At 37.4% G+C, this 14,926-nt stretch overlaps 1 protein-coding gene across 1 annotated transcript in view; it reads right to left on the reverse strand.

Moving 5' to 3' along the window:
• LOC116331462 (protocadherin Fat 3) overlaps positions 1-14,926 on the reverse strand; it is a 66,075-nt gene that overhangs the window by 40,487 nt on the left and 10,662 nt on the right. Inside the window, 4 exon segments of the mRNA XM_039618758.1 lie at positions 592-802; positions 2,189-2,503; positions 3,522-3,583; positions 13,046-13,244. Of these exon segments, the coding sequence (XP_039474692.1) occupies positions 592-802; positions 2,189-2,503; positions 3,522-3,583; positions 13,046-13,244 (787 nt within the window).

Below are 14,926 nucleotides of genomic sequence, written 5' to 3' on the forward strand. Positions count from 1 at the left end.
TTTATATACAGTACTGCAAAGTTGACCTCTTGACGTTTTTACATATATATGTGTCACTAAGTGATACAAATTGACTTTTCATTAGAATACTTAAGCTAAGGGTGGGTGATAAGAGCCTACTTCTTGAAGTTTGAAATAAAATATCCCCATGCTTTTATTTTATGAAAACTATCTGAAATATGAATAACCTTTTCTGTACGATTACTCCACTAACATTAACACTAAGAATGAACTGGGAAAAACCATGGCATTTGCATTTTCTCTGTCTATTAAAAAAAGAACAATTAAATATTAAACGTATTTTCCTGTTTTAACAGCTCTATATTTTTATTTAATGTTAACTATCAAATACAAATTAATATTCCTTAGTTGTTCTTTCAAAAACCAGGGAGGAGATCTGTTTTCACCAGAGTCAGGGCAATAATGATGAAAACTAGAACAGTTTATTATTAACTTTATCAAGAAACACTTTGTAACTTTTCATTAATTTAACCAGAACACTTTTATTGTGGCTAACTTCATGAGAAAATTCAGAGTATGTACTGTTCTTTGGCTCTCTGTTAGTTCAGTATCTTATATTAATTTTCTTACCGATGATAGTGAACCAGACAGGTGTGCTGGACTGGCTGATAGCCACGACTCCCACTGGCTGGGCAACAGTAGCTGTCTCTGAAATGGAGAAATTGTAGTACCGCTGGGTGAACAGTAGGGGCACTGGTGAGGGGGCAGGTTTACGAATCCACTCTACATGAAGTTTAACAGTAGACCATAATGGCGGATCGCCACTGTCCTCCGCTTTTATCTAAGAGAAGGAACAATATAGATAAATTAGTACAGTAGCCCTGAGAGATCAAATGGACTGCAACTTATGAAAACACCAGCAAATAGAAAAATCACAATTGCAGTTGCCTCAGGGTGCTGAATGAAAAACAACAGAAATATAAAAAACAAACAAACAAAAAAACAAATCATGAAACAAAACAGACAAGCTGTGAGAGTGACACAAACCAAAACATGCAAAGGATTGCACTGAAACACACTCAAAAGAAGCAGAGGGTTCATCGGTAAAGAAGAAAAAGCATGCATATCAATATTTGTTTTAATCACATGATTCATATAATACTGTAGATACACGTTTGCTATTAGCCGTTTACTCTTTGCAGTAGTTCCGTCACATTATTGTGTCCCCCTAGAAACACTTTTATTTTGTTTCATGATTTTTGCTTCATTTTCTTTCCATTTCTGTTGTGTTTTTTCTGCTTTTACAGTGTTTTTCTATTTTCTAGTGTTTGTTTTTTGAGTTGCAATGCATTTGACCTTTCAGGGCCACCATACCAACGCAAGCAAATGGAGGACTTACCACTACTTGCTAAGGTATTAGTATGCATGTATTCAGGCCAACCAAAAACTTTGAGTACATTAGAATTCTTTCCTCTCCACTTCACAGACTGTGAAACCTACACTCATAATCTATACTGATCACCACTGCACTGACTGACTGACTGCCCCTAGAGTGGATTAACTGCATCTATAGCTTAGCAATTACATCCCATCCATGCAAAAACTTTGATCTCAACAAATACAGATTAATGAGATGAGCCTCACTACCTGGCTTTCAATAGCTTGGTCTGCCTTTTTTCACACCCAACACAAATACAATACTAGTTTGTGCAGTGCATAAATATGGATGCAAAAAATGCAATTTGTGTTTGTTTGTAATATTAGTCTGACCACAAGTACCCTTTCATGCTAGATCAACTAAGATCTATCATGCCACCTAGTATCCATCGACACCACTCCACCCCACAACCCCTCCACTCTGCTGCTGAATTTATTGGCAATAGAATAATGTGTGTGCTCCAATACCTGGGCTTTTGCCTGATGAAACATGGCAAAGTTACTGCGTTTGCTTCTGCCAACTTTCCCTGAAAGCAGAGCCTTAGGATCTAACAAGCGCACACTGGCTGTGATTAGTTTGTAAGAAACGGAATTGAAAAAGCAGCACTCAAGACATGGAAAGAAAGCAGCACTGTGCCTTAAAGTCTTATCTCAAGGAAGGCCGTTTCAGCAATTTAGACTGTTGTTACTGAGTGCTGGCTTTTGTCTGCCATATCTCCCCACACATTTAAAATACAGACTTCCCTTTTAAGAACGAGGATAGCTTTTATATTTGATATGAGAGACTCACAGTGAGGATGTCATAGCTGCCTGCTGTCACCATCTTCTTTGACGACACCATAGCAGTCCTGGGGTCGATACTGAACTTTTCGTCCTCATTACCGCTAATGATGCTGTAGGTGATGTTGCCATTGGCGCCATAATCACGGTCGTAAGCGAAGACACGGTACACGGGTTCCCCGCGTTTGTTTCTGTCTCGCTCGGGCAAGCTGATGCGGTAGGTGACCTCTGGGAAGGTGGGCGGGTTGTCGTTCTCATCCTGGACGTGAACTATGACCCACACAGTAGATTGGCGGGTGGTCACCGGGCCATCTATTACTGTAATCTGGGAAAAACGTGAACACAAGCACACAAATGCATGGGATTTTACTAGGGAGCGCATACATTTTATTGATATCGTAAATCTTGCTCATGCTGTGTGAGGGCAGGGCCACGTGGAGCTGAGCTCACGGGAAATCTCTTTGTGTTATTGATCCCCTGGAGGCGGTGGCAGAGGGCTGATCACTGATCAATTGGATCAGATAGGGGTGAACACCATTGCTGCCAGCCTGACTCTTCACTAGGCTATTAATTACAGACAGCATAAGCAGTCAGGCTGAGCAGTGGGTGGCATGCATGGGTGGTATTCAGAACAATGTTTTAACAAAGACTTCTTTACTTGTTTCTTTCCAAGTTGGCCACACTAGTATATTTTCTTTCTGTTGATGGCAGTTTTCTCTCTACTGTTTCTTTCACTTTGTACTGTGCTGCCATATATTTATTAAGTATGGGAGCTAAACAAGGCAGCGTGAGTCTGGACAACTCAATTGGCAATTCAGGCATGCGATACAACACATAACAAAAGCGCAAAGGTGCAATCGTGTGGGTCAACTGCAGGTTATTTCATTCCATTTTGTAGAAAGGCAAAGTGCTCGTAAATTCAACGGCATTTAATAAGTTGTAAGCGAAGTGTGGGGGAATAGAAGTTTGTTCATGTCCACAAAGTCAAGAATCTGTGATTATCAGGTTCATCTGTATGCAGAGCTGCAGGAGCAACAGAAATGGTAATCACCCAGCTATCTGTATGCCTAGTGTCTGCACTTATCAAATGCTGGGCAGACCAACTCCTCTCCTCCCTGTTCCCGTCCTGAGTGGAGAAGATAACCAATGATGAATGATTACATTTAGAAAATCCCAAACCTGGGGCCCAAAACTACAGCCATTCATCACAGTTTATGGAGCCTTGAGGGTCTGCCAGGGTTGTCCTCCACCCTGTCTTTGTTAATAGTAGGTTGTGGCAAGTGGCAGGCCTGGATAAGTAATATCAATATGAACCTATGAATACGGTTCAGGTTTTACTGTACCTCTAAAAAGTGTTCAGCTTGTTGCTCTCTGTCCAGTTTCCTCGCTGTTGTTGTGATAAGACCTAAAAATCATTTTTAAAAAAAAGAAAAGCAAAGTTGTATATAACAAATAAAAACTGCTTTTATTGCTTGCACTGTGCATTTGCTTTACATGACAATATGCAGTGGCTTTATAGAAAAAAATACATATCTGTCATTAGAGTCACTTTATGCATGCGTAAGCCCGCATGCATGTAAGCATGACCAAAAAAACTACATACTACAACCCCGACTGAGCCATTCACATTCAGCACAAATAGTACTGGATAACTGAGGGTCATTTAGTTGGCTTTCAAGCCACCAGGACATAATAGCTTTGATCGATCAGCTTCATTCAGATGATGGTTGGATGGTGTGACAAACTGTAACAGGCTTCACTGGAAATCAGACACAACGACAACTTCATATTCTCTTGATGATCTTTTTTCCTATCATTTGATTTAACTATTAACGTTCTTTCATTATACAACTAAAAAGCCCCCCCACACACACATATATGCACATACAGCCATGTTTTCACTTAGTTCATAGTAGCTGAGGATTTTTCATAGTATGCTATATTGATTAACTTTCAATTCCTGGAAACCTTTCCCACTGATAATCCAAAACGCTGCCTGCCTAAATGATTTACAATGAGGCCACATGCTTTTTGTCCCTAATAGGAAGGTAAGCCCCAGCAAAGTAACTGAATTTGTTTAATAACTGCCAGATTCAGTCAGTAAAAACTTTGGAAATAAAACAAAAAGCTCTGCAGACATTACTCTTACAAACAAGGAAACTAAGGAAGAAACATAAGCATTGATCTATAAGCAGATTCAGCCCATTAAGATACCGTAAGTCAACATTTGTCTTAGCCTGGAGCTATTTTACCCTAAGATGCACAAACAAATGCAAAAGGGAAAAAGTCACTGATGATTCTTGTTTCAGCAAAAAAAAATATTTCTCTTTGTTGTACTGCAGTATCCTTTTTTTTCACTCACAGCAGGTGCTTATAATTAAAGAATAACAGCATGCCTGTGCAACTAATGACATCCATATACACAGCGCACACACACAAAAACTAAAAAGTATATATTACAGAAATCCCTCTGCGTGCACTTTTATGTGAAGTTATTAGAGCAAGTGTGCTTGACTGGTGACTGGTGGTGCTTGAGTGTTTTTGTTTCAGTGTAATGAAGCGTTGCAGAGGGGTAGGATTAGTCTGGGTGCCTAAAATGCTGTGCAGTAAACGCTCAATGGGTAGACTAAAATCCTGGTGTACGCGCACACACACACACACACACCACACACACACACACACACACACACACACACACACACACACACACGTTCACACATTCCCAAGCTTGCACATATCACAGTGTCACCTTGAGCTTGTTATGCAGGCTAACTTCAATTAAGCAAATTAGGAGTAAATCTAGAGCAGCGGTCATGAGCTCTGGGAGACAGACTGGAAGGAGGAGGAGGGGCTTGTTCAGCCGAACATGGCGCGAATAACAACTCCGATAAAAATCAATGATCTACAGCTTGCAGCACATCTGCAGTCATACTACACTCAGTTTTAATTGGACAAAGAAGCAATAATTTGAAAAGTCCCCACCCATACTTTCACATGCACACACAAAAAGTGATGGCCCAGTGGTCTATCTTAAATCATTATACAAACTTCAGTTCACTGCTTTCTTCTTAGCCGCATAACACCTCATTTATTTTCTAATTCAAGCTACACTAAAAAAACAAATCCTTAATTTCAAGTTTGAAGTATTCATACTGGAACATCTTCCTTTTTTCAACCCCTTTAAGACTTGGAAATCAAAATCAAATGATTCATTAGAAAGATTGTAATTTTCCCAAAGAGAGTTTGATCCAATGACAAATGATGACTTTTTGTTTTTACATATTACCAAAATGTGACAGGTTTTGCTTTATGTTATAAAATAAAAGCAGATTTGGCAATATCACTATCACAGAAAATCAACAAGGTTAACAGGATGGATACAACAGCAAGACATTATTTAAGTGGCATTGGTTCCCTCTATTGTTTGATATTGGAACATAATGTGGAAAACGTGCTTTTTGCACGTCCCTTTTTATTTAAAATTTTGTATCATGTGTTTACATTTTGTTACCAACATTCTTGTCACATGTCCGCTAATCAGGAAGAATTCAATTGGGGGGAATTCCTAAGTAGCATATTTACATATATACTGGGTTGCTCAGGAGGGATTTTGGCTCATTCCTCTTTACAGACACTTTCTACAGACAATCCTATAGCTGCCAACTCCAAGCTTTCAGTTCCCTCCACAGATTTTCTATAGAATTGAGGTCTGGAGAGTTGCTAGGCAAGACCTTAATGTACTTCCCCTTTAGCTACTCCTTTGTTACTTTGGTGGCCTGTTTTGAGTCAATGTCATGTTGGAAGACCCATCCACAACCCATGGTCATCAGTGTTTTGGCTGAGGGAAGGTTCTCATCCGTGATTTTATGCTACGTGGCCCTGTCAACTGCCCCTCAATGCAGTGAATTTGTACCATACCATTAGCAGAAAAACAGTCCCAATGCATAATGTTTCCACCTCCACAACTGACTGAGGGGACTGTGTTTTTGGGTCAGACTCAGCATTTCTCTTCCTCCAAACACAGCATTTCACATTGATGCCAAAAAGGTTGATTTTGGTTTCTTCTGACCACAGCACTTTCTACAAAGCCTTCTCTGAATCATTTAAACGTCCACTGACAAAACTGAGTTGGGCCTGTATCTGCCTTCATGAGCAGTGGCACCTTGTGGGCAATCCAAAATTACATAATGTGTTACGAGGCTTGTTTTTCCCACTTAAAGATCATTAATAAGATTTAGGCTAGTTTTAGGCTGATCCACAAACTTCCTCATTATCGTCCTCACACCATAGGGCAAGACATTTCAGACTATATACATACATACATATATATATATATATATATATATATATATATATATATATATATATATATATATATATATATATATATATATATATATATATATATATATATATATATATATATACATATATAGCAAATCAAAAAGAAATATGTATTTGGCCCAAATGTACCCAAGTGTCTGGCATAACAAAACCAATTCAATCAAACAGAAGGTTGTTTAAAAAAAAAAAGGTCACACAGCCACCATGGCACTCTGCAAACATGCGTGTTTTTACAAGAAGCACTCCATCTAACACCCTGTGTCAACACTTATCTATTCTGTTTTCCTCCCCAAAGGAGGTAGGCTTCAGTCACTCAGCCAGAGACAAACTGACAGCACTGTAAGCTGTCACAGCACATTTACACACTTTGCACTCATTCAAAGTTTGGCTTCAATACATTTTGGGAATTGTTGTGCTACCTCAAACCCATCAAAATGACACTTTCAGAGTAAACCTGAAAAATATATTACTTTGAAGCACCCCAAACCTAGTTTTGAAAAACAATCTAAAACTTCAAGAAGTTTTTCAGCAGTTCAGGTTCATAGTTTTTGCTGCCACTTGCTTCCTGAAAGCAAATCAATCAGCTAGATTTTGTTTATCCAATGAAATCACTCTGGTACATGGAAAGTTTCTGACTGTGCAAACAGTGAGGATTGATTTAAACTGAATGCATCTCCCCATTCATGCATGTCTTATTACCAAACTAACACGGTGGCACTGTCACTCACAAAACAATAGAAATTATGGTAATGATGCATTCAAATTCAAACCTTGTGACTGTGTTTTCCTAAAGCTGCAGAGTCAAGTTTATCCACAAAAGAAAACATAATTTTCATGTTATTTAATGGGCTTTGGCAAGCTGGTGGAACCCAGTGTGTCTTTTATAGTTCATTTATCACACTGGAAACAATACTGTCATCAATGAGTTTCTTTGTATAAAATTAATGAGTAACAGATAACAGAATACTGTGGGTCTTTTGACAGAGACAGAAAACTGGGCTCAGATGGCTAGAAACTCTCCCCTGTGACATGCACACAGGCACTAAAGAAATACAGCTTACACACACACACAGAAATGCACAATCATACACACAAAGCCAAATTATTTTTATACAGCTGTATGTTGCGGTTGTGGCGTCATCTCTATTGACTCACTGCAACAGACCCAACAAAGCTGTAACCAATTAATCCATTGATTAAATTACCACACAAAGTCTCTTTTCTCTCTAACACATACACACATTATTTGTAGATACAGCTCTTGCATGTGTTTTGTAGTCTGCTGAAAAGTAAATTAACTGAGTATAATTTTGAACCTGCACTGACAGCATTAACATCAGTGGTACTTTAAAACAGTCACACTGACTCACTCTGACTCACTGTTACAGGTACACAACATTTTGCAGTCAAACAGTTAAGCTTCCTGAGTGAGGGAACTGACTCAGAAGTATCTGCGTGGCAGTCATAATAAGAGCCGGTTGAATTCTTGAAATATTAAGGGACGGTGCCTCGGTGCTTCTTTTATTACCTCCTTCAGTGTAGTATACACGTGGCTATCCTTTATGAAAGGAAAGAAGATAATTACATCACATACCCATCCGACTGTTCGTGAAAATGATCAATGAAACTGACAAAGTGATGCAGATCATTTAAATGTTATTTATAGATGCATTTTCCATTTCTATTAACTGCTGATATGTTTTGAATTTTCATCAGCAGCTGAACTATGAACATTGCACTGCTGTAATAGTGTGTAGCATGTAATACTGCTTCTTATGCTTCTTGCATGAAAACACAGATTTCTATGAGCTTTTATGACCTATAATAATTGATCAAGGTGTGTTTAAGGTTTTCTGTTGTTACGCTAAATGATGGAATTCTACTTTGGTTATACAAATCCTAAACAAAGAGTAATGCAGAATTACACACACACAATTAAAAAAAACTAAAATTATATATATAAAACATTGCACTGCTTGTTCTCTTTTGTATGCAAATGAGGTTAGCAAAGAGGTTAAGTAATATGCATATTTTGTAGTCGATCTTCTGGACATTGCATACAATATGGCAGACGTCTTACGTGTCTAGTATACGTGACATTTTCCACCAACATCAAAGGAAAATTGATTATGAAAAGGAGGCAAATTCTTTTGACTATTCAACCCTATGTTTGAGAATGCTTGTGTTGGATACAGTTTACATATTAATGAGTTTTTGAGGATCAGCGTCTCGCTAATAGGATCAATATTAGTCCCCTCACCCTGTTTCAGCCCTCTCCATTTCCCTACATAATGTCAATATTATAGCCATAATGCATAGAGGAATATTCAGAGGATTAGAGGACGCCACATGGAAATTCCCCTAACATTTACAAACAAGGTGAACATGCAGCAGCATATCATTAGTGAAATCTTTCTATTATAATCTTGATCACTGAGATCCTGCTGCATTACTTATAGGCCCCTGGTTTTAGAACACTTTACTGACATTACTTTGAATCTGAAAAGTTGTCCTTGTAACAGCTGAAATTTTCCTTTTGTTGTTTATTAGAACACTCACTACTTAATCTAGGGCAGAGATAGCAAAGACTTCACATTTTTTTCCTACTAGATTTAAATAAAACATTTTACCTCTTCAATAATTCTTTAATATAAGCGTCAAGCAATGCTTGTACTGAGAATGCATGGGGACATTGCAAACTTGACAGCCAAAACTGAAATACATCAAACTTAACATTTATGTATTTATTTTGCTTTGATTATATTTGTATTCTTCAGAGACATTTGAGTGATTCTTCTAATTTTCAAATGTGTCCATTTTGTTAGTATAAATTGATCATTCATTTAAAAATAGATTGTTTAAATATTTACTATAGAGCATTTTTATACAGAAGGTCTGTGAAAAGTAAAGGTAGAGTTTGACAAGGATCTGTGAGCTGATATTCAGTTCACAGACTGTCATTACAAATCATCTTTTATGAAACTCTTAAAAATGCATATGAAATTCAAATGTGTAAATGTTTAAATACGATTTTTTGCATAAACAGACATACAGACATACAAGTGTGTAAAAAAGTGCACAAAAATGTTAAAAGGTTGCAATACAAATCTGAAAAAATGCAGAAAACTAAAGTTCCAACATATTGCAACTTATTCTATTTACAGATCTTCTACCAGATCTGTGAAAAAATATATAAAGCCTTCTGTGGCCTCAAGGGAGCTGTGATAAATTTGATAAATTGCCTGATAAATTTAAGGCAACGACAGTTGGGGCTCCAGACTAAGCCTGAAAATGACCAAATCTTTGATTACTAGACCATTGTGGCCCACTTCTCATTTTACTTGAGTCTCCAGGGGTTGAAAAAGAAAGTCAGATGTAGAAATCCCAAAAGCTGTTTGCCAGTTGCTGGTTCCAAAAGTCATGCATCCATTTTTCATATAAACCTCAAGTTTTGCTACGAATAACAGGTTTTGTCTGTATTCGTATTACTACTTTAAGGATAACGAAATGTTTAATCACCGGAATGGTCACTTTTAGTCACAACTGTAGCACTGTCTTGTTTAAACTCTAAAATATTTTGTCCTTTTCTTTGAAAGGACAAAATTAAACATTGACCTAACAAATATTTCATGTGCATTTTAGGAGCTATATGAAAATGTTTATTACATTCTTTGTTAATCAAATCATGCACTAAATGAACTTTGCATTGTGTATACCATTGTGCACAATCACAAAGTCAGATTAGTTTATAGAGTTTGTCTAATAGCATTGATGCAGAAGCTGCAGAAGCCTTGCTTTTTTTTTCAATGCTAGCACCCAAATCCAGACGCAGAATATGGTACATCTAGCTTTTGTAATGTAATTATACTCCAGTTTATACTGACAAAGCCTAACATACAGCAACTTTTCTTTCTTGTTGCATTAAAGTATTGCCGAACAGCACATTTAAAACAACTGTCAACTTTCTTTCACAAAGTGAGTTAGAGAGATGGAGGCTCAACCACCAGCCCTGCTGACTGCCATTGTAGGCTAATGAATTAAAAATAGTACACTTAATTAACTAGTATTTGTGGCACTGACTGGCAAGGATAGCAACATTTAAACCTTGAGTCAACCAGTTGCACGCACCCCTAGTCAAAATATTTTGTTCTATGCTTATTTTTCCTGCTAGCCAAAATTAATAGCCCATTTCACATCACAAAGAACTGTAGATTAATCTTGCTAACTAAGCTTGCTATTCATGGGTATCATCAGTGTTGGTCAAGTTACTTGAAAAAAGTAATCAGTAACTAATTACTGATTACTTCCCCAAAAAAGTAATCCCGTTACTTTACTGATTACTTATTTTCAAAAGTAATTAATTACTTAGTTACTTAGTTACTTTTTAAAAACACGATTTACAACCTGAATAGGTGATAAAGCGATAGATCTTTCAGCCCAATTCTACTTTTTCTGCATAATTCATCATACAAAATGTAATCAAATGGAAAAGTCTCTTTTTAAAACTTGTTTTATTAGTTTTAATCTTTTAACTTTATGCATCAAGCAAAAACTTAATTGTATGCAACATTCTCTGACTGGAAGAAATTTGTTTAACATTTAAACCTATTTTCTGCACATTCCAGCACATAAAATAAAATATGTTTTTGTGTTTACACTCACTCTTTCAAATAGATGCAAGTAAAACACAGCAGAAAATAAATAAAATCAAAGACTAGCGGTCCTGTTGCTCTATTTTCACCTATAAAGCAGGAGTGGGTTAGGCGGAGGTTTACCCTGGTGCAGGTGTGCCGCAGCGGTCAGTGGAAGAATCATGAGTTTCTCTGTGAATTTCACATTACGTTGTAGCGCACTTCGGTGCTTGCTTGGAAGTTTAGGGGTTTAAAAAGAAGTTTTCTTCCCATGCAGTGAACAGTGGACACTAATGTTTTGTCACTTTTATGGAATCAAACTCAAAGTAAGGTCAGTACTTCCACGCTTTAAACGCTGCATGCTCATACTCTCCCTTTTCGATATATTATCCATTGTTGATCTGCAGACAGCTGTTGTCACACTGTCATGAGACATTCTCGCAAAAATCACGGTTTTAGTAACGCAGTAACGCAGCGTTCCCTACGTGAAAGTAACGGTAATCTAATTACCGTTTTGCAATAGTAATCCTTACATTACTCGTTACTTGAAAAAAGTAATCAGATTACAGTAACGCGTTACAAGTAACGTTACTGCCCATCTCTGGGTATCGTTAGATGATTCTCAACCTTTCCTTCACAAAAAAAACAACCCAAAAAACGATGGCCACAATACTTCTTGGGTCCAAGACAGCAGCCAACAATCTAATGTTTGACAGCATGGTGGGGCTATGTCTATCTTCTATAAACAGTCTATGGCTCAAGGCTACCCATATGGAAAAGATATATATAAATCTTATAAAGTTTGTATCTGTCTTGTGTGAAACTTGTATGAAAAGCATACAAGAGTGAAAACAGATATAAGATCCCTAGAAAAATTATATAAATGAAACTTGTATGTTTTGGATACTTACTAAAACAATATATGAAAGTAATGAGAAAGTGGCCACTTTCATGAGTAAATCATATAAGCCTTATATGATTCACTATATGAAGTAGGCCACATCTTATGCAAGTTTTTACTATTTCTTTTCCATATGGGTATATAACCTACATTACCAAAACAAGAATTTTTTTTTTCTTGTTTCTATTTTGATCCTCTCTCAAAGCATCCATCACAAATCTGACATTATTTATAGGCGTTCAATGCCAAATTAGTGGCGCACCTTAAAAAATGCACTCATCCCAATCCAATTAAACTACATGAAAATGAAATATCTACTGACTGATACATAAATCAGCATGTTTTAACACGCAATTAGAATTTATCCCCGCACACAAACAAGTATATTGGCATAGAAGTAAATTATTCAATTAATCCCAGACAATACGCTTTCACAAAATATTTTATACACATTCACTGACTTTAATTTCTCATGCATTATTACCTCCAGAGACTCTAAGCAAAGTTAATAAACAACTACAGGCTATCTGAGCATCATTTCATAAGCCCAGAATGTTTAAAACCCTCCACTGATCCAATATCTAATAGAGAGCTTATGGTGAACCTCTGTCGGGGTTGGTATTATCTCAATAAATCCTATTTCTGAATTGAAAGTAATACTCCTCAAACATTTAGCCAGCATCAGTTTTTTTTTACTTTACACCTTTTCAACTTAACATTTAAATACATATCATCAAAAGCAATCAAATATAACTGCTGTGAATAGAACATGTGAATAGCTCAGAGGAGTATCAGGTAGAAGCTGCATGCTGTTATGTGAGATACAGTTCATTTCTTTGTTCTCTGTCATACAGCTCGTATCTATGTAATATCTGTTGTTCTGTTTAATCCCAGCTTGTTAATGAAATGCCTGAAGCGCATTTATGAGAGGCCGTTCTTTCTTTCATCATTCCTTTCCACTCCACTAGTACCACATCACACACTACCTCACCTGTTTTTGGATTAATAGAGAAGAAATTCTGCGGGTTGCCGGCAGTAATGCGATAACTCAGACGACTGGGTATAGCAGTAAGATCGGGGTCTTGCGCCTGAATACGAATGACTGACACATCCTTTGGAGAGTTTTCCATGATAGTCGGGTGGTAGATAGGATCTGAGGTGAGGGGAGCATTATCATTGACATCTTCTACCTGAGCAGAGACAAAAAAGAAAAGAAGACATGAAACAACAAAGGAAAAAGAGGAGAAAAAGGTGATGAATATTCATCATTTGAGTTGGATCTTGAAATGGCAACAAATATATGGATAGTAGCCCTCTGAATTTGCACGCACCATAATATTGCTTTTGTTGTGATTTTAGTATCTTTGTTAATCAGTCTGGGTCTGGGTTGATATGTTATCAATCACAAAATGGAAATATATTTGCCAGAAAATGTCAAAGATGTCACACTCCAAATTAATTTCCCTTCTAACAGCATAGATCTAGAATATTTATGGCAAGCAGTGGGTTGATTGAGCATTTGCTGGAAGGCACAGAGAGCCAAGACAGTTCAGCCGGTGAACAGAAGCACCTGTGCCTGATTAATCTCCCCATTTTTCCATGTGATGAAGAGGCCGGGAGTAAAGCACCCACTCACATAACCACACGTGGATATCCTGAAGCCAGAAAAGGCTGCTTGTCTTTTTTTTTTCTTTTATACACAGCTGAACTCTTCCCCAAAGGGAGAGCAGTGATGTAGCAACCATGTGTGTATTTGAGTGTTTAGACGGTGGAAAAACTTAAGGGCAAATAAATTAGAAAAATCTGAAGCAGAGAATTCTCGTAGAGTGTATCTCTTGCTTACGGACTGAATGCTGAGTACAGAAACCAAGAGAGTAACACACTCGTTTGGCATCATGCTGTTTGGATGTAATGCTTTACAAGAATTTTATAGTATAAACATCAAAATTACCCTGGAGGGTAACGTTGACAGGCTGTAAACTTTTATTAGTGACTGCCATTGAAAAATAAGCTACTTTTTCAGTTAAAAAAGCTGAAAAATGTATAACCTGTCATAATTTTAATGTAGTTAACAAGAAGTTATGCATAAAAAGTGCATGACTGTACTCTGTATAACTAAATGTGATTTTTCCATGTACAATAAATACACAGATAAAGTTGAAATGACCTAAAACTGATATACTTTCAATTAAAATGTGATTGGATATGCTGGAAGTGAAATTAAGGGAGTAACACTCTGGCAAACCATATTTTGAATATAAAACAATCTTACCCTGTAGACTTCTTGTCTACAGAAGCTCAGTGATGGCTAAGAAGCCGCTGTACCAGTCATCTAATGGCACTTGGCATACAACGATCACTTAGTAAGTGAACTTTGTTTTTTTGTTTTGTATCTACACTCACTGGCCCTTTGTACATCTATTCAGCTGCTCATTAATGAAAATATCTAATCAGCAATGGCATAAACATGGCAGCAATTCAATGCATTAAGGTATGTAGACAAGGTCAAAATGATATGCTGACAGGAAGGCAACAGTAACTCAAATAACCACTCCATACAGCAAAGAAGGATACAAGAACATCTCTGAATGCACAACAGGTTGAACGCTAAGGCAGATGCACTACAGCAGCAGAAGTCCACACTGGGGCCATTCTAGCCATGTAAGAACCAGAAACTGAGGCTACAGTCCATATGACCTCACCAGGGTCAGAATTTGGTGTCATAAAGACATGACTGGTGGTGGTCAAGCCCGGTGGCGCCAGTGTCTCGCCTTCAGTGCGCCCAGGGTGTATCAACAGCCATCAGACTGTGTGAATGTGTGTGAATGGGTGAATGACTGGATATGTAAAGCGCTTTGGGGATATTTCCTTT

The sequence above is a fragment of the Oreochromis aureus genome, linkage group 10 (genome assembly GCF_013358895.1).
Source record: "Oreochromis aureus strain Israel breed Guangdong linkage group 10, ZZ_aureus, whole genome shotgun sequence".
Classification (NCBI taxonomy): Eukaryota; Metazoa; Chordata; class Actinopteri; order Cichliformes; family Cichlidae; genus Oreochromis; species Oreochromis aureus.